Source organism: Hyaloscypha bicolor (assembly GCF_002865645.1).
Source record: "Hyaloscypha bicolor E unplaced genomic scaffold K444scaffold_17, whole genome shotgun sequence".
Taxonomy (NCBI): Eukaryota; Fungi; Ascomycota; class Leotiomycetes; order Helotiales; family Hyaloscyphaceae; genus Hyaloscypha; species Hyaloscypha bicolor.
This window is the reverse complement of record NW_020194519.1, coordinates 1,773,524-1,797,244: the sequence shown is the minus strand read 5'-3', so window position 1 is coordinate 1,797,244 and position 23,721 is coordinate 1,773,524. Positions and strand designations below refer to the sequence as shown.

The 23,721-nt window shown below is 50.7% G+C and overlaps 9 protein-coding genes across 9 annotated transcripts; 4 read left to right on the top strand and 5 right to left on the bottom strand.

Moving 5' to 3' along the window:
• Nucleotides 1-63: 63 nt before the first annotated feature.
• On the top strand, nt 64-3,045 carry K444DRAFT_650624 (BcCMK3, calcium/calmodulin-dependent protein kinase). Its single transcript, XM_024885651.1, has 7 exons — nt 64-270; nt 324-384; nt 438-657; nt 714-1,116; nt 1,163-1,575; nt 1,631-1,768; nt 1,825-3,045. Exons 1-7 carry the CDS (start codon nt 168-170, stop codon nt 2,713-2,715), a joined length of 2,229 nt encoding a protein of 742 aa, XP_024741968.1. The 5' UTR covers nt 64-167; the 3' UTR covers nt 2,716-3,045.
• Nucleotides 2,909-3,912, bottom strand: K444DRAFT_554539 (cell cycle control protein cwf14). The gene is made up of 2 exons (XM_024876659.1): nt 3,493-3,912; nt 2,909-3,403 (listed from the first exon to the last, which is right to left on the bottom strand). The coding sequence occupies exons 1-2, from the start codon at nt 3,793-3,795 to the stop codon at nt 3,260-3,262; spliced, it is 447 nt and encodes a 148-aa protein (XP_024741967.1). The 5' UTR covers nt 3,796-3,912; the 3' UTR covers nt 2,909-3,259.
• Nucleotides 3,913-4,035: 123 nt separating this feature from the next.
• K444DRAFT_608738 (NADH-ubiquinone oxidoreductase 14.8 kDa subunit) lies at nt 4,036-5,159 on the top strand. Its single transcript, XM_024879441.1, has 6 exons — nt 4,036-4,102; nt 4,158-4,219; nt 4,279-4,425; nt 4,652-4,759; nt 4,815-5,078; nt 5,131-5,159. The coding sequence occupies exons 1-5, from the start codon at nt 4,060-4,062 to the stop codon at nt 4,824-4,826; spliced, it is 372 nt and encodes a 123-aa protein (XP_024741966.1). The 5' UTR covers nt 4,036-4,059; the 3' UTR covers nt 4,827-5,078; nt 5,131-5,159.
• K444DRAFT_608737 (RBP11-like subunits of RNA polymerase) lies at nt 4,685-5,986 on the bottom strand. Its single transcript, XM_024879440.1, has 4 exons — nt 5,450-5,986; nt 5,304-5,395; nt 5,131-5,207; nt 4,685-5,078 (listed from the first exon to the last, which is right to left on the bottom strand). Exons 1-4 carry the CDS (start codon nt 5,585-5,587, stop codon nt 4,957-4,959), a joined length of 429 nt encoding a protein of 142 aa, XP_024741965.1. The 5' UTR covers nt 5,588-5,986; the 3' UTR covers nt 4,685-4,956.
• Nucleotides 5,987-8,322: 2,336 nt separating this feature from the next.
• Nucleotides 8,323-9,728, top strand: K444DRAFT_520065 (uncharacterized protein; the record flags this gene model as incomplete). The annotated part of the gene is made up of 2 exons (XM_024874013.1): nt 8,323-8,519; nt 8,588-9,728. 2 exons carry the CDS (start codon nt 8,323-8,325, stop codon nt 9,726-9,728), a joined length of 1,338 nt encoding a protein of 445 aa, XP_024741964.1.
• Nucleotides 9,729-9,791: 63 nt separating this feature from the next.
• On the bottom strand, nt 9,792-10,272 carry K444DRAFT_212351 (uncharacterized protein). The gene is made up of 2 exons (XM_024871097.1): nt 10,254-10,272; nt 9,792-10,183 (listed from the first exon to the last, which is right to left on the bottom strand). The coding sequence occupies exon 2, from the start codon at nt 10,164-10,166 to the stop codon at nt 9,855-9,857; it is 312 nt and encodes a 103-aa protein (XP_024741963.1). The 5' UTR covers nt 10,167-10,183; nt 10,254-10,272; the 3' UTR covers nt 9,792-9,854.
• Nucleotides 10,273-10,953: 681 nt separating this feature from the next.
• K444DRAFT_212316 (uncharacterized protein) lies at nt 10,954-11,910 on the top strand. The gene has a single exon (XM_024871096.1). The coding sequence runs from the start codon at nt 11,126-11,128 to the stop codon at nt 11,669-11,671; it is 546 nt and encodes a 181-aa protein (XP_024741962.1). The 5' UTR covers nt 10,954-11,125; the 3' UTR covers nt 11,672-11,910.
• Nucleotides 11,911-12,367: 457 nt separating this feature from the next.
• Nucleotides 12,368-13,885, bottom strand: K444DRAFT_520506 (Pkinase-domain-containing protein; the record flags this gene model as incomplete). Its single annotated transcript, XM_024874049.1, has 2 exons — nt 12,368-12,499; nt 12,551-13,885. The coding sequence occupies 2 exons, from the start codon at nt 13,883-13,885 to the stop codon at nt 12,368-12,370; spliced, it is 1,467 nt and encodes a 488-aa protein (XP_024741961.1).
• Nucleotides 13,886-16,581: 2,696 nt separating this feature from the next.
• K444DRAFT_640733 (purine transporter) lies at nt 16,582-19,374 on the bottom strand (the record flags this gene model as incomplete). The annotated part of the gene is made up of 5 exons (XM_024884527.1): nt 16,582-16,616; nt 17,604-19,037; nt 19,068-19,088; nt 19,136-19,313; nt 19,366-19,374. 5 exons carry the CDS (start codon nt 19,372-19,374, stop codon nt 16,582-16,584), a joined length of 1,677 nt encoding a protein of 558 aa, XP_024741960.1.
• Between the last annotated feature and the right edge of the window lie 4,347 nt (nt 19,375-23,721).

Here is a 23,721-nt window from a genome sequence, read left to right as displayed (position 1 = left end):
CTAGTGACGGAAACAAGCTTTGGCAGGGGTGTATTCGGCGTCGACGAATGGGGACCAAGACTGACAGCCTCCCCCAGTACCAACCCGATTTCCAAGCGCTCCTGATTCTGGCGTCTCGAGAGCGATATCACGAATCACGCATCGAGGAAGATGCATCGAATTGTATTATGGATCAAAGCATGAATTCCTTTGAGAGCGAGTGCGAGCAGCCAGGCCATGCAGGTGATATTACCAAGAGAGAAGCTGAAATTGGGATTCTACCATCCCATGGTATGATATTGACCTCCACTCATTGCTTGTTCTACTTGATAACGGGTTAACAGGCATTTCCCTGGATGTACCCGGTTTGACAGAACAAGGAAGACCTCCTATCATCCAGCATGTGTATGTTATATGCTTGTACATAGCTTCTGATGTGGGGATGCTGATATCTAAAGCTCCACCCCCGCCTACCAAAGTCCTCTCAGACATCACCGTCGCACGCCCTCACAACATCGCACGATTAAAGAGACGTTGAATGCGCGGTCCGAATATACGAATAGTGAAGAAGATGGCAAGGCGGAACACCATATCAATCAGTACATAATCAAAGATGAAATAGGACGGGGTTCCTTTGGTGCTGTTCACCTGGCTGTGGATCAATATGGAACGGAATACGTGAGCATTTATTGTGGTCCAAAACTACAAGATGTTCTGGCTGATTTCAGTCCTAGGCTGTCAAAGAGTTCTCGAAATCGAGATTACGAAAGCGGGCTCAGTCGAATATCCTTAGGAGACCACATGCCGTGAAACGGGCCGGACACTTGGCTGCGGGAAGCGGACTGAATTCTCCTTTGCATCGTCACTCAGCTTCAGATATTCATGATGGCGAAGAGCAAGGGAACCCACTTTATCTGATCAAAGAGGAGATTGCAATCATGAAGAAGCTCAATCATCCAAATCTGGTATCACTCATTGAGGTATTGGATGACCCTGAAGAGGATTCGCTGTACATGGTACTGGAAATGTGTAAGAAGGGCGTGGTAATGAAGGTTGGATTGAACGATAAAGCAGATCCGTACGATGAAGAGAGATGCAGGCATTGGCTCAGAGATCTCATTCTGGGAATTGAGTACTGTAAGTTTGTTCCCTCCTTAACGGAGGCAGTGCTAAAATATTACAGTACATGCACAAGGCGTGGTTCACAGAGATATCAAGCCAGATAATCTTCTCCTCACAGAGGACGATGTCCTCAAGATTGTGGACTTTGGCGTGTCTGAGATGTTCGAAAAGCAGTCAGAGATGTTGACGGCCAAGTCGGCTGGATCGCCTGCCTTCTTGCCACCGGAGTTATGTATCACCAAACATGGAGATATTTCTGGCAAAGCCGCCGATATCTGGTCTATGGGAGTGTCACTTTACTGCCTTAGATTTGGCTGCATACCATTTGAACGATCCGGAGTACTGGAATTATATGAAGCCATTCGAAACGATAAACCGTTTATTGACCCCGACCACGACCCCAAATTCGCTGACTTGATGAAGAGGATATTAGATAAGGATCCAAAAAAAAGAATCAAGATGGCCGAGTTGAGAGTATGCGTTATCACTTTGTAGATACTAAGGGCAAGGATGCTAATTAAACTTGTAGGAACATCCATGGGTTACCAAAAACGGGACGGATCCTCTATTATCTGCACAGGAGAATACCGCAGACTTAGTAGAGCCACCAAGTGAACTCGAAGTCAACCATGCTATTACAGCGAAGATGAGGCATCTACTTGCTGTGGTAAGCCTCCTTTAATCGCTTTCTTAAATGAACAGTTAGATGCTGACTCGTATCAGATGAAAGCCGTGCAGAAATTTAGAGCCCTAGTAGACCAGAAAAGACCCGGCGCTCTATCAACCGCCTTGGGTAGAGGGGTTAGGGCTCTTTACCCTCCTGAAAATGCTGGTTGTCATTCAAGTCCTACACTACACAAGTCAAGAAGTGTAGATATCGACGATCGGAGAACTGTTGAAACAGCACTCGCCGCTGAAGGGGTACACCACGACCTTCAACCTCCAGATGTTAATCTACACAGAGGAATGGGAACTAGAATGGACTCATCTGTTACCATGATCAATGCCCCTACAGACTCTGAAGAGCACCATCAGGGATACGAAATCAGTTCCGAGGAGGTTCCGGACCACCCAGAAGTCCATCGACAAGAGTCTGGTGAGAAAGGCCATGCTCACGATCCTTTGGATGAAGAACCGCTCTTCCTCGGCATCGGGACAGGAGGCAGGGGCGCTCTTGACACACCGCCAGAAGAAGTGGTTGCCGAGTCTCCAACTGCAGCCGAGTTCAGCATCTACGACACAGCGTACCAGCAGGAGGTAGATCGCATCCGTGCTGCTCAAGGAAAGACTGCAACGGTATACTTGACCCGGAGAGTAGACTCGAAGAAGGAGTACAGAGAGGATGAGAACATGGTTGATGCACCCAATGCAGCCGAGGTGAAGCAAAGCCTACCCCACCAGGGCTTCAAGGGGCTTCTCGATAAAGCGAGGGAGAAAGGTGCAGAGCCTGAGGTAATTGCAAGGGAGAGGTTGGACACGACATCTAACAGCTTTTCAGCCATTGCTGCAAAAGCCATGGAGAACACGAGAGCGCTGGGAAAAGAAGTCAGCGATAGGAGTGGCGACGTTCTGGGTAGCATGTGGCAGAAGGCGACAGAGGGGGAGAAAGAGTGAGCAGAACGTAACTTGATGAAATAACGAGAGCACCCGTTAATGTAGCGTTGTGAAGTTTCTGTCTGCATCCCGGTCTATAGTATCTTAGGGAACTGGATTTCATAGCAAGAAGGGATAGAAAAGTTACCTCTCTAGGTAACAAAGATGGCGTTTGGGAATTAGGGGCGAAAAATGGAACCTTGGAATTGAAGATCCTTTCGTATTATTTTTATGCCTGCATTTGGGAATACGGAGGAATAATTTTTAGACACTTCCAATATGTCTCTCTGATTTGTGTAGTTTACACCTTTCGTAACGAGGTAGATATATAATCCAACAGTAAAGCACTACTACAGGTGCTTATCTGGGTGCAGTATCCTCCAGGATGTGGAATTTTCCCTCGACGCCAAAAACGCCATACCATGAAGTGCTGCCTGCCGAATCTAGCCCAGATCTCTCGACTCCATAAACGCCATTGTCGGTATCCTCAAATTCGAAATGGTGCATCCAGCCAGATCCAGTAATAATCGCTGAACGTCTCCGCTTGCTCTTCGAGCCACAAGGTTCAGTCGCTCGAGGCGCAACCTCTGCATCCACAGCTCACACATTCAATCGCCTGATCTTCCTTCATTTGTGCTTTAGGAACCCGACATATACATGTAGAGTTGAAGTTTGTTTCCTTCGTTTGCACGCATCGGAGGCAGCATAACTGTAAACCCAGCATTAGCACATGCAATACAAACTGAACAAATCTTCGAGAACCATAATCTCCAAGTACGAAAAGTGGACTTAACATACCTTCTCATACCCCGTCTTCTTCCACTTCGCAATCAACATCGCATCCGCATAGCCATTCTTCAGCAACCATTCGTACAACTGCTTGCTGATCGCCTCCTTCTCATAATACAGCCCATATACGTATCGACTCCTCTGATGGCTGATTTGGAAGATCTTCCAGTGTGCTTGGTGCCGGGGGACGTTGATGGTCGGCTCGTTCTCTGCGTCTTTCATCTTGTTGGAGAAGATGAGCAGGTCGTCTTCGATGTCTGTGAATCCGGCTGGGGGAGCTTTGCGCTTGGAGGCGTGGCGGATGGCGGGCATTTTTGCGTCTTCCTTCCCTATCTCTGTGATATCTCGTCTTCGGTTTCCCGAAATGGATCGTAGAACCAGAAAGTGTTCTTGGCGCTGTGTTGTTGTTGTGTTGGCAAGAGCTCCGTTTGGTGGCGGGGTATTGAAATTTCTCAGCCTCGAGGTTCTGGTGGTTAGGTTGGAATGAGGCTTGCACGTGACGAGTCTTTTCATACCTCAGCCGAGCTGGAGAACGGCGACAGTGAACGCAAGCTCTCCGGAACGGATACCAGCACAATGGTAATCAACCCAACTTACCTCGCGCAGCGGACGCGGCAATGTATGTTCTCCTCTTCCAATTGAGCCAGGGCGAGGAAGCTAATGAGGTGTTGCAGCGATCAATTGGGCGGATGCCCAGAAGAGGGTCTTGCACAGCTACAGGGAATGGCTTCGCTCCGTACGTTCTCGTCACCACAACAGACATATCACGAGCTAATTAGGACTTAAACATCATAGGCTCCAGAAATCCAGACCATGTACTCGCTGAATATTCCCGTGGCACGACTGAGGACGAAGATGAGGCAGGAGTTTGAGCGGCATCGATATGTGAATCAGATTGGAGTAGTGGATATGCTATTGTTCCAAAGCCATGCGGAATACCAGGTGCGTTGGACTCTCATATTGGAAAAGACTTCAAGAGATATGTGAATGGGGACCAAGAGCTTGGGGTTCTTGCAAGAATTCAAGGAGCAAGGCTAGGCCTTGGATGTGGACCTGGATATAAAATCACAGATGCCCTTGCAAGAATTGAAGAAGGATGGGCTGGGGCTTGGATTTGGACTTGATTTCTGGCTTCTGGATTCATTTTCATGCTGACCTACGGCTTCAGGAAACGTTGAACTACTGGAAGCAGCTGCCCCATATCCTGAAGTACTTCCGAGCAGAAGAGGATCCGAATGCTAGACGTCCACAGAATTTCATGAGTGGGTTCTTAGAGGTAAAGCTTTGCTGAAGTTGCCCCATGTCTATTGTTGAGCTGACACCAAGCCCAGGGCAGGAACTGAAGGTTCATCGTCTTTTCATAGCTTTGTACATATCCCAATAAACCACAAACAGACTCCTGGTTCTCCATTCTACTCCATGCAATGCAGTACTTTTCATTTCCTTCCCGGGTATCCGTCTCTGGCTAGACAGTCATGCTTTCATTTGGTCGATGAAATTGAGTCTTTCTTCCTGGAACTTTTCGGAAACTACGTCACATAGATCCATCAGGTCGTTGAAGCCCTTCTCTAATGCTTCAACTGCAGTTGTCCCTTCTACTGGATTATCAGCCTTGCCAATTTCATATCTCGCCGAGCTATCACTGACCGTATGTCTGGATTCGAATGTTCATGAGCTCTTCAGAGGGATGGGGGATCGAATAACCACAGAATTCGACGTCAGGACTTGTAGTGAATCTATATTAGCAATGGGATTGCAAAACAAAGAGATCTGGAGCAAATGGGCTTTGTAGAGAGTCCTAGGGAGTGGGGTAGGCTCACTTCTTCATGATGATATATCGCAAAGCATTCCCCAATGTATGATCTTCCTTCTTGAATTCAAATGATGCTGCAGTGTCAGAGGCTCCTGGAAGCTGGAACATAGAATTAGTATAGATTTCAGAATATCTGGAAGGATTAGAGCTCACAATTCGAATGCGCTGCTCATCAATCTCTATGTCGTACTCGGGCTCAGGTACATCTGCAGGAGCGGGGGATGCATCTGCCATTGATACATCCTCTTCAGGAGCAGCCGTAGTAGCGGCTGCTTTCTTCTTTGGAGGCATTTTGTGATTGCTGGTTGCGGGTTCACATTTGGCGCATCGAGCACTGATTGACCTGGGAAAAGTTCGATAGGCAATTTATATTGATGCCTCATAAGGCTACAACTTTTGTACCCCCCAAACCCTTAAAGTCCTGAAGAACTTCAAAAAGAAAAAAGGTGTCGGCCAAACACTCACAACTGTCATCAGGCAAGTGCCGTTCTCCACATTCAGAAGCAAATAATCTAGAATGTTGGGCTGCCCGCCTATTGGTCAGGTCGAAGGGCTGGCGTTTTTCAGATTTGATCGATGTTCCAACATCAGCTTCACAAGTCGCAGCACTGATTCGCTGGGTGCCCGCAACGGCTGACCCGAGTGAGGGGAACACTTATCGATTAGGGGGGTAATAGTGGACGTCATAAAGCGAGATTTGACTGGTGCTTCGAGTTCCCAAAGGGGAAATCCAACAGATTTTTTCAATATTTCTACCGCGCGGTTACGCACATGAAAACGGCTGCGGAGGCCCTCGGTACGAGGAAGGTTGTTGCATCGCTTGCGATCCTTGTTTCGATATTATTGAAGCCAATCTCGTCTTTCGTCTGAAAAAAGAGGCATATCGGCCTGGATGTTTGATATCAAGGACACAAAGGATGGTGGCGCAGGTGATTCATCGTGCCTCATGTATTTTTGATTCAAGAATAATCTCACGCGGCGGTCCTGAAGGTTGAGGTGAGACAAGTGGTCCACTCCTGACGATCAGGGCGAAACTTTTGCTGGTGGCAACGTGACTCTTTGCTCGGGGCTTTTCTCACGCGTTTGACGGCGGAGGAGGCTTTGATTGGAGACAGAGGCTCAGCCGCGTTTCATGAAGGGCGAGTTCTGTAGCAGCTGGTAGGTCAGACCTGCAAGTGGGTGTGGATGGGGGTGCCTTTTCTAAACGCGACCCTGTCGCATGGCGTGCGTGAATCCCGTCCGGTCAGGGATTGGCCGCCAAGCCCGTGCTGGAGGGGCTTGCTAAGTTGCTGGACAAGTGGTCAGAAACGCTCCAGAGTGATTTTTGAAGGCTCGCCGTGTCAGACGCGTGAGTGAGGTCTGGCAACTGCCACCGGCAACTTGTCGACGTCCTTCCTGCAAGGCTTTTCAGGAGGAATGTTCCGAGGGCTTGCGACTTCTCCTTTATTTTCCGCTTCAAGAGAGCTCTTTTTGCCACCTCTCCCCCCCCCAATGGGGCTCGAGGTCGCGCCCTTCAAGCCTGGACGTGTATCATGGCAATCCAAACAACGCTTTCTTTGGGGCAGAAACAAAACAACTATGCCCACGAATAGATTTGAAGCAACTCGCATTCTGATTATGTACTTGGGTATGATATAGATTAAATTCGAAAGTCCGTGGGTGCGGCATTGAAACGGCCACCACCGGCAAGGTAATATGACGGTTAATATCAAAACCTCAAAAGAGGCATTTCGGACGTACGCTGCATGGATGGAGAAATATTGATTCGGAGATCGACTTGCCCTCTGAAGCTTACCACAATTCGAAACCCGGTAGCATGGAATCGCCCTTTTCAGATGCCCAGCCCTGTCTGTGGCTGCTCGAGAGGTCAGCTTTTGACAGCTGCGGAGCAGGAGGGGAGGCAGAGCACCACCACTCCAGAGGCTAGAAAGCATTGCAACTCTATTTCTCCAGACCATTGAAAGCCAAAACCTGCAACATCTCCCAATCATCTCCTCCAGGTAGACAGACTCATATCGGGCCATCCTGAAGACGGTTTTGGTGCTCGTTACACCAGATCCTGATGATTGATATCGTTTCAACGGTTGCTCGTCAGAAGCGGGCCCCTTTCGCCCCTCTCATAGCCCTGAAGAATTAGAGCCTGAGGGAGCCGGCCCCGTCTTGTATAGATGGACCTGCTCTTATTAATATCCGCAGGAAACATTAGCCCTCTGAGCTGAAAGACATCCGATGCACATGCACATCATCAATACGGTCCTGACTGGTTCTGATTCTACGTCCGCGCCGGCCACCGCAGCGTGCAGCTCCAGCACAACACACAGCAGCGTAGAGCATACTACATTATTGCCCGTACCAGCGCACATATACTTTGGGTCGTCGACCACGCAGCTGCTCACTGTTACAAAGACTGGCCATCTGTCGAGTGATTGGCCACAGGGCAGCAGCATCCTGACTGGCGTGCGGACGTTGTCTTCCCCCTCCCAAACCCCCAGTGTCGCGCTAAACGGTTGATCCAAGCCGGGCAGCGCATGAACAGCGGACGGGGGCCTTGTGCACAAACCTCCCCTCCTCGCCCTTTGGGATTAAATATCGATCTCTGAAACACCTAAACAGTCGAGGCCTCGATTCATAAAACCTCACCGCCACCAGTCCAAAACCTGTTGTGACTCTATTACGACCGTCTCCCCTCGACCTCGTCCTCGTCTCTTCACCTCAACGTCGCTCCGCTGCTCGCCTGAGATTTGCTGTCCGGCCCATCTTCTTGCGGCCTCCACTTCACCTTTCGCGTCCACGAAAAGCAACAATAGTTGGCAGCCAGCAACAGTTCACTCTGATTTGGTGGCACAAGGTCTCTCGTTAAGCAGGAAGCAGGAAGAGGGAATACACAAGACGCACGAATCCGATATATCGAAGAAGTACGCAGAGCACAAGAATTTGGTGCAGAGGCAGGAAGTCGCCAAGTCGCAAAGGTATATCCGAGGCGAGCCAGTTTGAACACCACTCACTCCCGCCCGCCCTCCAACATCATGAGTACGGCCATCGCAATGGCACCGTCGCCGGCACCCCACGACAGACCGTCGTATGTCGACATCGCACCCTCAGCATCTTCAACGTCCCCTCCTGCGCAGCGCGCGTCTGCTTCGGCGACTCCGAATCTGTCTGCTCCACGGACAGGGAGTGGAAGTCCGAAGTCTGCATCGGCTTCAAAGGGTTCTCCAAACTTGTACGTTCAAATCTGCACATCTCACTATGCACTCGATAGATTAGAGACTAACATCGCAATTTCTGCAGGTCTCGAAACGGTGTCCCGCCAAAAATAATCGTGAAAAAGGAACCTTCCTCGCCAGACTTACCAACCTCTCGACACAGACCTCGAAAGCTTGACCTGTCCAAGAACACGTCGACAAACAACCCAAGCACAGCAAGACCATCCGCCGGTCAATTGACGTCGAGAGGTGACAGTGGTGGACTTGGCATTCAAGACGTTGGATTGGCGTGTCTGTCGCCGGGATTTGTCACCCAGGATCCTACCATGAGGGAACAGTTGCAGCGGAGTATATCGGTTCGAGAACAACAGAGGCATATCATTGAGTCGCGGTTACAGCAAACAGCGAAGCCGGGCGATGCACCAATGGAGAGTGCGAAGGAACGAGAACTGGGAGGATTCCCCGCCAAGACTCCCGGTACATCGAAAAGGAAGGCGCCTCCAGGACTGAGCATCGTAGCACCGCCCCACGAGCAATTTGCCAACGAGAGAGTAATTCAATCCGCGCCCCTCCATCAATCTTTCACGGGACGACATCAACCACACCCACTTACGAGACACATTGCGAACCAACCGTCAAACCTCGCAAGCACTTCGCACATCCACCATGTTCCAGCAACTCAAACGAGCAACCGTCTTCCTCCCATCACCGACGTATTTGCAAGTGAAGGTCTCGGTGCACACCGCGAAAGCAACGGCAGCCGCTCTGCATTCTTCCCCACAAACAATAATTCCGGCTCCGCCTCTAATTCCTCGCATTCGAACTCAAGACCGACTTTCCCCTCCCCAGGACACAACAATAATGCGCCGCAATCAGCGCGACCCCGCGAGTACCGCTCAGCCGAAGATGCACAAGTAGAATTGGCCGGTGGACGACCCGAGCTTCTGCCAAAGTTGGTGCATTATGGCGGGCATCAACCCCCCACGCCTCCCTCGCCACTTACCGGAAACACTATGAGGCACGGAGAGACGAGCCGCAGCGGTGGAGGCAGAAGGAGAGCACGAGCAGAATACGAGGAAGGCGGGAGCCCGCCACTCGGAAATGGACCGTCAACATCGAGAAGGGGGCCATTCGGCGAAGGGCGTGACAGCCCCATGAGCACCCAGAGAAAGAAAGAGGAATTCATGCGTTTGTGCGACCGAGCTTGGGATTTGTTCCACTCTTAGATGTGTGCTGTGAAGGAGCAGGACGGAGACGAAGTGAGTATTCTCTTCGAGCATGGTAACAATTGGGACTCGAATCGACCATTTCCACATTTCATGGTGGCGAGGCCTTTTACATATGTTTATATGTTATGTTCTCTCAGTCATTACATCACAAAGCAAACCACACGTGTTCTTTTTCCGGTTATTACGGACTGGCGTTAATAAAGTCGGGGCTGGGAGGACGGACCTTAGGGGTTTTAGGGGCGAGACTTGGAAGAAGATGGAACGGGGCTTTCGTACATTGGATTGGGAATGGAAATGATAGGCAGATGACGAGATGAGAGATGGAAGAAAGAACGAGAGAAATGAAGCGGCTGTGAGTAGCATGAGGGGAATCAGGGGTTCTAATTCTTTGTCTTGGGCTTGTCGTCTCATCTCTAGGTATGGAGGCAAGCCCATGCATAATTTGGGAGAGCAGAGTTTTGGTGTACTCTGTGCCTGTGGAGGTGTAATGGCGCCGGACGGAGTATCGGTGTTCAATGTAACCTATCTATCCGGATATCTGGGCATGAATCTCTTGAATTGTTCATTTTTATAACCGTTACTTTGATATCTCGCCTGTGCAAACTTCTAACCCACACTCGCAAATGGGAGATGCATTGACGAGCATCCCGGGGGTATTAGGTTGCTCAGCCCCCACAGCCCCTTTTCAACCTCCAGCCCTATCCTTCATGCTAAACATAAGCTCGTACGTGCGAGCCAATAACGTTTTGGGCGAAGCATGATTGCTGCACGTGCATTTATACGTTCAAAAATGGGGACCGGTCACATCTTCCCTCAAGCCACTTCGTCTTATCAGCACCATGCTAGTCCTTGCCAACCTTCTTAGTTACACAGCCCATTACCTTCTGAGTTCTGCTCGGCTCGGAGGTCAATCAATATGCGAGGGCATTAACGCTGCTGTGTCTCCAACTCTCTTCTCACTTTTCCAGCGGCCAGTCCGTGGGCAAGGCCGTGTCTCCCATACGGAATACCTAGAGTCACAATGATCAAGAAGTGTGAACAGTCTTGAGAAGGACTCTATCTCTTAGTGGGAAATTGGTGATATGTATGTTGATGTCAGATACTCAGATTCCTGTTTGTGCGAGACGAAGATTGTGGACCCTCCTGACACAGGTTTTCATAGATCAGGTGGACAATTCTTTTACCTGAATTTCACGTCGTCAAATGTTATCAAGTACTCTATGCAGAAACGTGAAGTTTAGTTGCAGGGTCTATACAAGTTGTGGATCTCGGGTGGTATTCGCTTCGCTTACCCTTCAGGGGCTTGTTTGAAGGCCAAGATCACCTAAACGAGATACCTCCTTCACCATTCACTGTACTTATTGACCTCACCAAAGCATATAGCTATAGCTATAATGACCTCCATATCAAAAAACCCCTTGTATTGCCATTCTACATTGGGTCCATGCTACCGATCACATTCATCACCCTTACCCCTTACCCCTCACCCCCGTTCTCCATCAAAACAACCCCCAAAGCCTCCCTCCCTCTCAAACAAAACACCTCATCACCATCCAAACATTCTAAATCCCACCCTACCTACCAACCCGACACCTCCATCCCACCCTAGCCCTCCATACCTAATCTTTCATCCCCCCAACCCACCCCCAGGCATTCAAAAACAAGGTGAAGGAGGTGGATACCTCCAACCCCCACCCTCGCAATATAAAATTCAATCAAAACCTGTTCCCGAAGTACCTCGAAAGAGAGACACAGGCAAAGGGTCACCACGTGCGGAAAAACTTTTGATCCCGGTGCTAGCAGCCTCCCGCATTTTATCGGGCCTGGATTCCCCAGGGCAAACAAAGGCTTCCTTCCCGGTTAAAGGGGCGGAGGGGAAAAGGATGCTTGGAAAAGGGCCGATGCAACGGGCTCGCCGAGGTATGGTGCAGACCCGGTGACGGCTTACCAAGCATTGAGGATGTAAACAAGACGAAGTCACATGGTCGTGTATGAGAGCTGGCGTTGTCTATTCGAATCGTCACGAGATAACATGGCGACGGTGTGTGTTTCGTTCAAGAGTCTCTTCCCCTCGAGTCTCTATTCTTCAAACGCTATCCTAGCTGATTCCCCAGGTTTTTCCCACTATCTACAAAACCCCTTTTACACCTCCCTACACCCCGCAAATAAAGCCTCCCGCCAATCTATTGTCTCTCAAATCAATAGCAAGCCGCCGTAGAGCCCGCTGCCAGAAGAGCAACGCAACGCAACGCAATCGTAAATGCAAATGTCATCGCAATCGTGTGATGAACCAAAGCGACCGTTCCAGAAGGGTACTGAGATTGACTTCCCCTTTCTTCGTTATCCCATCCATTTGCGCCTTGCCAAACCCAGACCAAAATCAGGTAGAACGCCTATAGCACCGTTGCTTGCATTTCATGTCCGCTCAATGCAATTTTCCATTAGACCGGAGTGCCGTTGACCCCGTCGTCGTAATGATATTCGAATCCACAACTAGCACAATGGAACCCCTGGTGAGCGCTGAACTGATGGACCCCCGCGGAGCAAGGAGGGAGGTCCATGACGAAATTGGCTTCCTTATTAAGACGAGCGAAAACTGCCTTCGTGTCCTTCATGCCGCGCTCAATCGCGAATTGTCAAAGACCCTCTTCGCCTGCCTTGCACAGTCTTATCTCGCGGCCCCATTCGGACTTGAGGACTTGGGAAGCTGTGATTCGGCGGGTAGGATTGGGGTCAAGGATTGAGTAGATCACGTTACGGCAGCGTGCCTGGTAAAATGTTAACATATGGTTTGTTTAAATTGAAGGGGAGAAACATACCCGATGCAAAGATTCAATAGGGGCGTACCCTTCCTCATCTCGGCGCCCTTCCAGATATCGCTCATAGAACTCGTCCTCGTCCTTCTTGGCAACACGCCAGAGATGTCGGCCAGTCCTCATAGCCATATAGATCACGCCTGTAGCCCAAACATCGACAGCTCGGGCATCGAATTCCTTATCGATGTACTCTTCTGGGGCAATATACGGAGCAGAACCGCAGAGGCCGGTAACCATGTGAGCGTCTGACTCCCAAGCCATCCGGAAACACTCTCCATTCCCAAAATCGGTGATCTTGATTGAACCGTGGGTGGTAAGGAGCAGATTCTCAGGTTTCAGATCTCGGTGGGCAACACCCATTTCGTGCATGTATTCCACACCACGCATCATCTGCTTGAAGAAACAATCCGCCTCGGCAACTTCGAGTTTGCCAGCTGCAAGGACGAGGGTATAAAGATCACCTCCGGCGCAGAATTCCATGACTTCGCAGTAATCGCCCTTCGAATCTTGGAGGAGGTCGAGTGTATGGATAACGTTTGGATGCCGCAATGAGGAGGATATGCAGAACTCGGAGGTGAGTCGCTTGCTGTATTTCTTCTCGTTCTCCTCTGGTCGTCGCCGGAACTCCTTTACCGCATAAAGCTGTTCGCCAGATCCATTTTCTGTCCTCTTATGCGATATCCTGACAATGCCAAATGCACCACGACCAACAATCTCGTGACATTTGCCGTACTTCTCAACCAACGAGGCTGTAGAATTGGGTCCGCCTTTCTTCTCCGCAGTTGAAGCCAAGCTGTCCCGTTCGCTCTTCAGCTGATCAACCCAATTGGACATCAGCGACAGTTGCTGTTCCCCTTCATGGTGGTCGTTCTTTGATTTCCCGCTGATGACATTCCTCAGCATGTCCGACAGCTTCTCCTGCCTCTTGGTGCTCTTAAGGTGGTGTTCATGGCCGCCTGGCACATCCGCATTCACTGCAAACCGCTGGGAAGAGGCGGTCCCCCCAGCTTTCTTGTCTTTTGAGGGCGCCGTGCTGGGTTTTTCGCTTCCCTTGACAGCTTTGTCGGTTGAGGAAGGCTTGTGTGCGGGAGGACTAGGTCTTCGTGCAGTAACAGCAGCAGGTGCAGTTTCTTGCTTGGGAGTAACCTGACCGGACGTCGCAGGCTGTGAATTTATACTGCTGTCCGATCTCATAGCATCTTTCGTAGAGAACATTCGAGTGATGCGCTTTGTCATCGATGGTTTTTCCGCAGCGACTGCAAGGGTCGCCTTCTGTGGCTCGGTCGGTGGCGCAGCATGGCCATTACTCGCAAGGCTTTCGGAGCTGGAGACTGCCATGCCGTTCTGTTTGACTGGGAGGGAGTTTGGGGACCCGGCAGCAGAGGGCGGCTGCGATGTTGCCGGCGATGGTTGAGGCTTTTCGGCCATCAGGGAGTCTCTGGGCGCGCTGACTGTCGCCATGATGGTGGTGGGAAGCGAAGGGAAGGCGAGGGGCGGGTGCTGTTGCGCTCGGTAGTGAAGGAAGGGATGGAACGCGCAGAGGCCGCCCAAGCGGTGCGGGCAATGCCCGTGTTCTTGTCGACTTTTCTGAGCACAAAATTGCTGGTGCTGGCGCAACGGTCTAGCCGTGGAGGGAGGGTGTTCTTGGGAGGTTTGAGGAGAGTACGCGAGGTTTGCCGTGGTGGGCAAATTTGAGGTGGAGGTGAGGGCAGGCGCACTGATGAGCTTATGTGATTTCCGCTGCTCGTGCTCGTGCTCGTGCTCTTGCTGCTGCTGCTGGAGCCCGAGGCGAGAAATAAAGCCCTGGTGGCCCTGGTGGCCCTGGCCTGGCGGGTCGATGATGGCGCTGCCGGTGCGGTGGTGGCTCTCTTCAGGCGTAAGGCACTTTGGTGAGGGATTTATTTACTGTCTCTCCAGCAGGCCAGAGGAGAATGGGACAGCAATGGTTGGTGCGGAGGAGGGCCCAAGTACAAATCGAACAAATGCACGTGAATCTGTCAGCGTTATGGATCCGGGCAGGACCTGGGAGCTTGCAAGAGTGAAGCCGGGTTCGGATCTCATGCAGTATGATAAATGATAATATCCGTCCGGTTGGTGTCATGTTCTATATCCTCCCCTGCTGGGTGTTGCGATGCCAGAAGGGACCACACGCACAGAAAATTTCAGGCCACATCATGATCGTGAAAATTTCTGGGCCGCGGAGAGGCCCTCTGGAAGTTTGCTCGTGACTAACAATCATCGGATTGCATTCCAGCTCATTCCAGCTGCCTGTTGGGAGTGCGTGTCTTGTGTCTTAGAGCTCACAGTCGGCTGCGCAACAATTGATGATCTATTTCAGGGGCCGTTGACTGCAGCAAGGTGGCTAGCTGCAGTGCTACCGTCGTGCGTAATGCACTGCAATGCGGACTACAGCCTTTTGATATCAATGAGCAGAAGGGAAAATATGATATCGTTCGCCGCCCACCACTGAGATGCCAATGTTGATAAACCTGCTCCCATTCCCCATCCTGATTTGGTGCCGAGTGAGGCAAATTGTCCTTGAACTGCACAATCTTGCTTCCGCTGCGAACTGTCATACAGTATTCCTCAATGCCGTATCAAATGCCTCCTCAGCAAACTCACACTCTACAGGCATGTCTCTCTCGCGTCCCGCCGAGCCCTGGCCTTGCCCTATCAAGCCGGGACTGCTCCTACGTCATTCTTGTCGCTATCCATGCTCGCAATTCCGAAGATCACCGCTGTCTGGCTCCGTCAGCATCTTTATTTTCCTCCTCCAGCACAGCCTCCAACCTCAATACCAATTCTCACTCTCTACTGCAACCGCTTGGTCGACCAAGATCAAACTGCACCACGGAGTCGTGCCTTGGTGCTCCTCTCTGCTCCTCTCCGCGCCAGATCTCTCCCTCCGGGACCACCTTTCAGCTCGGCCAATCTAGATCGTTTTTTCAGAAGCCGTACTTGTACCTCTCACGATAGGGTGGCCAGCACACGACGCGAACCCAGCACTTGCAGCCCTTCTCACCAGGGTCCGGCCGATCGTACGTTGAAGGCTGGAAAAATGTTGCTATCATTGGCTGGAAGAACACCACGTCTGGGGAAAAGACGGCCCTGGAGCAGAAATCAAGCCGGTAAAGGAGGGGTAGGTCTTCGTTACCACACACCCGGGGAGGCCCGAGGCCCGAATCTACTGTACTGTACAGTATCGTGGACGGCGGTACATGCGAACGGGTCTCACATTGTCTGCATGCAACGCTGTAACGCAGAAGTGGCACCATCGACCAGCTTCCCACTTGGTTGTGGCTTGCTTCGTCTCGCGACATCTTACGGGCGTGCCGCCGAGAATAACTCCCTCCGCCGAGGAACCGCTCCGGGGAGGGATTTTCTAGATCGGCCAACCTCCATGCTGACAAAACACAAGTCATGATGATGATGATGCTGAGAGAAGTCAGTCTTCGGAGTCGGCGTTGGCGTCTATCCGTGGAAAGCCACGGCTCAAGGTGAAAAGCTTGTTTTGCCCCATCTCCTGATCATCAGAGACTCAACGTCTTGGATTTCTCTGCCACCAAATCAGAGTTTGCGACTTGCAAGATTTTCCTTCCAGTGGCTTGAATTAAGCAATTCGCCAACGCGGCACTCGCCACAGGGCAGACGTAATCTCGGGACTCATTTCTTGGAAAGTACTGCTTGGCTGTGCTGACATGTGCGCTGGCGTATATTTGAGCACTACTCCAACCCTTTTTGATCGAATTCGCTCCTCTAGTATTTTTGCCCCACGGAGGCATGAATAGAGTTAAGCCTTTTTGCAGTTCTCAAAATGACAAGATGCCCTTCTCGAGCATCCATATTGCTTTCGTCCTCAGCTAGGCTGCAGGATTCCCAAAAGCGCTGCTGCTGGGTTTGCGACCCACATCTATCAGCTGCCTCTGAAATCGCTGACCAAGAGATCTGCTGCTCTCTCACTGCAGGAAATTCCATTGAATTAGGCAGATCTTCTTGGTCTTGGAGTTGGTGGAGAAACAGTGCCTAGCACTTCTTTAGATCTGCGAAGTGATGTCTAGTTGAGCAATTCCTTCGTCAAGATAAGGGGTGTTTACTTTGGCGCTACCGAGAAGTCAACTCGCATTCTCAATTCTCAACATGTGCTCTCATACCATATGAGCCGTTCAAGTTCAAGGCTTATCTTACAATTGATGCAAGGTTTCAAATTACCGTGCGCAAAAGGGCGCTGAGATCGGTCAAAGGTGAACTTCCTTTGCACCCCCTCGCTTAGCAATCCTCAATCCTCAATCCAAAAAAAAAAAAAGGGCAAAACACCCCTTTAAAAAAAATTTCCCCTCAGCAGCGGAACAAAACAGCAAAAGAAATCCTAGACGGATCTAGAAACTTGGCTTTCGCTCAGTTATCTGTGGCAGAGCATATCTCTTCTAAGCCGTTACCCTGGTTACTACCTCAGTAGTGGTTAGGGCCGGGCACATACAACTTTGACTCAAGTGTATGTCCAGAAACTTGCTGGCGTAAGTTTACGACTGGAAATCTCTGATATCAAAAATGCTTATTTTGTTATTTGAGCTGCCTGCACTCTCGGTTCGCTTAAATTGCGGATGAGGCAGGAGGCCAGGGGTGAACAACCCCCTTTTTTTTGGCAACGCTTTGAAAGCACTTAAGGCTGGGAAAGCGAGAAATTTCGGAGCGAAACCCCAATGGCGTTGCACACATTGCAAGTCTTCGCGTTCTCGTTATAAATGCGATACATGATCCTCCTATCTACTCACTCCACCATCATCTATCACAAGATTTCTTCAAATGCTGCAACAATCAACTCCATCCCGTTAAAGCAACCGTCACCTCCTTGACGAACTCCTAAAGCCCGCCTCCCCTACCATATTCTCATGACTCAAATCCACCCCATACTGCGGATGCCCCGGCTCCCAATTCCGGTCCCCCGTAATCACCGTATCCAACATCGGCATCGCGCCGACCCCACCAGCAGAAATACTAATCCCACTCGCGCGATCCCCATCCCCATTCTTCTTCGCCATAGCATACGAATCTCTACTCGTCAGCTCCTCGGCATCAAAGTCCCATTCGCGCCAGAAATCTCGCTTCCCCTGGAACAAGCGCTTCACCCAGCCGGGTAGCAAGCCACCGCGGACTTTGTACGTCCAGTAGTCTTTGTGCTCGTAGTCGTGAGGCATGATGCGGCCGCCTGATGCTTTGGCAATGAGCCACGCGCCGACGTTGAGGATGATGTAGGTGACGATGCCGGTGATGAGACCATAGGCAATCGAATATGTGAACGGCATGACAGCCAGTGTCAAGAACGCAGGGATCGAGTCCCCGATGTACCGCCAGTTGATATCCGTACAAGCTCTCGCCATCATAGCGCCCACGAGAATGAGCGTACATCCCGTCGCCCAACTCGGTATACTCGCGAAGATGGGAGCGAAGAATATTGATATAAAGAAGCAGAGGCCGGTCACACATGCAGTGATTCCTGTGGCCCCGCCTTCCGAGATGCCGGCTCCGGATTCGATGAATGCTGTCACGGGAGGGCAGCCGAAGAGGGAGCCGATCGTAATTCCCATGGCGTCGATCAGGTATGCCACTGCGCTGCCTTCGAAATCCCCCGTGTCTTCGTCAATGGCGCCGCAGAAGCGAGCCATGGAGTAGAGAGTCCCGGTGCAGTCGAGGATGTCGACGTATAAGAATGTGATGAGCGCCACGGCAAACTGCCCTCCGTTCGAGCCGGTAATGTTCCAGTCCTGTGCCCCGAGGACATGTTCGATGGGGTGGAAGGTAACCACTTTCTTGAAGAAGTCGAAGGAGGAGTCGCCCAGTGGAGTGTGTGGGAAGGCTGTCACAGACGAATCTCGTGGCCAAGAGATGATAGAAACAAGGAGGATCCCGGCGATGATGGCGCCCTTGATGCGGTACATCATTAAGAATGCCGTGAAGATTCCCCCGCCGAAGATGCCGAGCCACATTGTAGGATTCCGCATCTTGCCAGAGGTACAAATGCCATTCACGTCCCTATGTGCGGGGATGCATCCAGCCAGTTCCAAGGGGTCGTCGGTACTGCCCGTGATAGCACCGATACCCGCGTTATACGTAAGCCCGATGAGAGCGAGGTATAGTCCTATTCCTGCTCCACTGGCGATCTTCAGACTTGATGGTATGGCACGTGCAAGCCATTGTCTGAGACCAAGGATGGACAGCGCCACGAAGATCAAGCCCTCGACAAACACTGCTGTAAGTGCAAGACGGTAGGGCACAAGCCCCTGGCCGTGGAATCCAACGACTTGGTATGTGAAATATGCGTTCAATCCCATTCCAGGTGCCAATGCTATTGGCATATTTGCAAAAAGTCCCATGCAGAAACTCGTCAAAGCTGAGATGGCTGCCGTTCCTGTGACCAGGTCTCTGTTGATTTGTTGGGTGCACATTATGTACGGCGCATATGCTGGATTGTTTTCATTCGTGCAATAAGGATCTTTGGGGAAGAAATCTGGAGGGGTTTCACATATACAAGTGCCTCCAGTATCTGAACTGAAGTAAGTACTTGAAAAGATTCTGGATAGGATAGCTTACTTGCAACTATCGAAGCATTGACTGAGACGATGTATGCCATGGCAAAGAAGGTAGCTAATCCAGCTCTGACCTCCGTCAAAAATCTCGAGCCTTTCCTCTCCCGTCTGTCTCCCGAGAACTCCAGTCTGAAATGCCGTCCAACAACGCTTTTGGCTACAGCCGTGTTGGTTTTCTCAACCTGCAGCCAACATCAGCTCTGATAGAGAGAAGGAACTCCTAGAGACACATACCCAACCCATGGTGTCCTATTATATACTTCAGAAATTATTTATGAAAACAATGTACTGTGCTCCTGCTCTCTCGAAGCAAACGTCTCAAGTCGTTATATGTGCGCGTCGTCTCTCGCAGCCAGCAAATCCATAACCTCATATAGTCTGAGGAAGCTTTGATCAAAGTTTCATAAGTGTATTAACGATGCTGAGCCTCTCCACGCCTCCCCATCAAATGCGATCTACGGAAATGGGCGCGTCCTTCCGGGCCGCGCCTGAGCTCGGCGTGAAACGGGATCGAAGCGATGTTTGCCCCCGTTGATAGCCAGGCTCAATCCAACAGGGGATGAACAAAACAAAACATCGGCAGGCAACAGAGATTTGGGACAGAAGATGGGTAGATCTGGAAGAGGGATGGGATGTAGTCTCTAGAAAGGTGGGCCGGACTGATTTGGTGGGATGGACGAAAAGTTAAATTGACATGGAGGGGAGACGGGAGAGACGCATGGCGAGGCAGGCAGTACAACATATGGATGGCATGTGCCTGTCAAGCCACTGCACTCGACTCCTGCGGGGTCCAGGCAAGCCAAGAGAGAGAAGCTGCTGATATCCCACATGGATGCTTATCCATCCAGTCCCTCCTATCTTTTGCACCGCCAAAGCTCCACGAAAAGCTGCAAAGAAAGCCTTCCGAATGACTCGACTGCGTACGGGCATGAGACCTTGCCCGAGCAGATCTACGGATTTTGCAGAGTTTCTGGACCCTGTCCTCCCGTCCTACCTACCAACCACTTTCACTTGTCGTGGACGGGGCTCGGGCTGGAGAATATTTCCTCACCAACGCCCTATCGGAATCCCAGCACCGAATCAGAATGTTTTTCACGCCTTGGTCGATACAGTAGTGAACGCCTCGTAGGATCACACGCGAGGGTGGAGCAAGTGCCGCCTCGAGCTTGAGGCGGCCACTTCCGACGACTGCCGCCCAACCTAGCGTGGAGCTGTCACACACGCTCTGAGCTCTCACAACATACAACTGCATAAAGGGCCGCCCTCCACAGCAGTTGCTCGCAGTGGATTACCTTGGGCTCTTGATCTCTTCAATAGCTCACAGTGCTACTCGACCGCTTTGCCAATAGTCCGAGTCTCGCCGTTGTAGAAGGTGACCCCGAGATGAAGAGGCGGGATGAGGTTGAATTTTCCTCGCCTGAGCCCCCTCGGCAGCGATTTGCATCATCTCCAGGCGCTATTTGCCCCCGAGCTCCGCTTCAGGGGTCTCAAACAGGCAGTTGTACTGTAAGGATCTTAAAGGCCGGGAGGCGCTCAAGGATCGAGATAACGACCATCGTCGACTTTTGCTCCCATTGACTCCATTCGCCTTCCAAGGCTTCTAAGGCTCCCAATCTGAGCTGGCCCGGCACTGCTGAGATTCCCCACCCCCACGGAGTGCACGAGCTCTTCGATTACACTAGATGATATGAAGCTATCGCATCCGAACTGGCCTGGAAGATGGGGGATTTGGGAGAAAGGGGTAGGCTTCTTGTTGCACGACACTGGACGTTCCGAGTGCTGCCTTCACAGCATATACATGCGGAGGCGTATCAAACAACTCTCCTGTACGATGCCGCCACGCAACGAAGCCATTCGGTGTCCTCTTCTCAGCCCAGTGTCTACAAGCCGGCCCGTCAAGGTAAACATCGCTCTCACGGGAAATACGCTGTGGCAGGTCACTTTCTCCCGGCCGTTGGCCATCCGCTCCGACGTCTCTCCCGCCTTCTTTCCATAGAGTCAGTTGATAGATATCCAGGGATGCTTCCAAATATTTGTAGCATCTCTATTGTCATTCTCAAGTGAACGGACCGATACGGTGTTGGAGTCGTGCTATCTCGGCCGGCTCCGCACACAGCATTTGGTGGAGCGGCATGCAGAGCCAGAACAGGAGTTGTGTATCGCAACACAGCATCATTGATCGCGCATTGCTCAATATCTCCTTAATTTTCTGGTGGGCAAGTGTGCTCGAGACACTATGCCAGCTCCACATTGTCTTTGATGGCTTGAATACCAAGCCGCTTCGTTAGACCTATATAAACTGCCAACCAGCCACCACGTTTTCTAGTCTATGCTTTCAAGAATGGCCTTGCCGTTTCCTCAAGATTTGTCTCAAAGTTTTCTGAGCCCCTTAAATGTACTGCATGATCGTACCACAGCATTTCGCAGTGGCCGGATGTGACATTGACACCGGAAGCGGGCATGCACTTCCGAATAGCAGCTCTGCATGTGTTGTGGTACACGAGCCGCCAAGCAAGGACTGACGATGGCATTGCCACCTCGGTCGGCGGCATGGGATCTTGCATGCATTGTGTTGCTCTTACTTTTGCGAGGTTGTGCGGCAGGATCGCATAGGAGTTGCATGTTCTGACGGACGGCTCGCTGCTCTCTGATGGCATATTTTGTAGCCAGAAGGGATAGAGGAGGACTGAAAAAGTTCCAAAAAGACGGAAGACAATAGTGGATTGGTGGTTTCTGGTGTGAAGGGAAGATTCCACCAGGGAAACTCTCCGTGAAGAGGTTTGTTGTGCACTGGTGGTACGAACGCAGCGGTATAGCTGCCGTGTGTCAATGCTATACAGCACTACCTACATTTGGGCTTGTATACCTGATTCAGAACCAGGGCGAGGCTTCTTTCTTTTCGGCATCTATAGGCTCCGACTGGAAAGGGTAATTCTTTGAGTGACCAAGTAACACCATAGACTTGGTATTGCAACCCGAATCCTTATCGCCGAGGAAGAGTCGTCGGAAGATTTCATAGACGTCGTGAATCTCACACGTGAGAGCGTTGAATGTGAGGGAATCGTCAGAAAAGAGGTAGTTGAGATGTGATGGCAGTAACTTCAGGCGTAGGTTCCGTGGTACAAGAATGTTCTTTCGACCCATGAGAGCATGGTGTTGTGAGAGCTGCCGGCGAATGTTCGGGATGTCCAGTACGTTTCAATTGAGCTAAGGGAGCATGTCGCCGGGAGGCCGGAATGAATCAGGTGGCGTCGCCTGAAGGTTCGTATGAGAGGATTGACGATTCCGAAGGAGAAGATGCTCGCTTCGTTCTTGGACTTTTGCCGGGAGGAGGATGCTAGAGAAATTATCTTCCATACATGAAATTGAACGCTGATCGTGAGCAAAGAGAGAGAAAAAATCCCTGAAAAGAGTAGGGTAAAAGTCTCGGAAATGCCAAAGACACTCAGAGCCGTTGCAGTCAAAATTCGCACGTCACGCCCTGCCGACCTTGTATCAGTATTTCGGAGTGGCGAGGATTCAATCCAGTCCACGCCTTCGACTGCAATTGGAGTTGCCAATGGATATAGCCGTGTGAAGGTGGAGGTCTTGAGCTCGAGACTATGCGAACCGGTGGTGCCTAGAAGTGGAGAGGTGATGCCTCCGATGAGTGGTCGAAGAAGAAGGGTATTGAGGAAAAGGGGACGAAGATAAAGAGGAGGGGACGCAGAGACAGAAATGTGGGAGATTGGCTTTGATCTAGTGTTGCGCGGGCATAAGGACGGAGCGTCCTCGGCTTGGAAGGCGGTGATGTTTGGGAGGAAGGAACGTCTCGATCGTGATTTGAGAACGAGCAGGCATCGAGGCCATGACTTCTCGATTTGGTAGACACCCTCATCATTGACTCCATTAAGAAAAACAAGTTTGATATCTCGTTGGCATAATTCAAACTAAGAATAGATTGAAGCGCGAAGAAAAATCCGACACGATGTTGAGCTGTTGACCAAAGCAAAAGTTTTTCTGTAGTTAATCTTCGTAGATGTGTTCTGAGAGTCTTTCATAATAAAGATCCTTCTATCTCACGACCCCGTCAAGCTCGTCATTTTTGTCTTAGCTTGCTTTTTAGCGCTTAGTAACTTGGTGTCTTAAGGGCCTTCGAGTTGGCGAGCTTAGACAAGCTTTCCCCTCAAAATCAGTGTGCCTGCGAGGGCTTTTCATGGAGAAGGGGATAATGTGAAAATTGAACGAGATTCGAACCCCTTTGCCCGCTTACTCGACGCAAACTCCCCCTCTTTCGAAAAGAGACATCATCTGCGGATACATGAAAATGCTCTTTGGAGCCATGGCCATCAAACTTCAAGTCACCGCCAGCTTGATCGTGGGTAGACTCATATGCAACAAACAGAGCGACACTTCTTAATTTTCCAAGGAAAATAGCTCAATCTCTCTTCATCCACCTATAAACACCTTCGGTTTTTGGTCACAATAGTGACGAATATGCTCCGATCCCAAAGATGCATCAAACATCAGACGCCTTCCTTTATTTTCATGATGACCCAAACTTCCTCCATATGCAAAAGAAGCACTCTTTCCTGTTCTGACTGGCTTCTT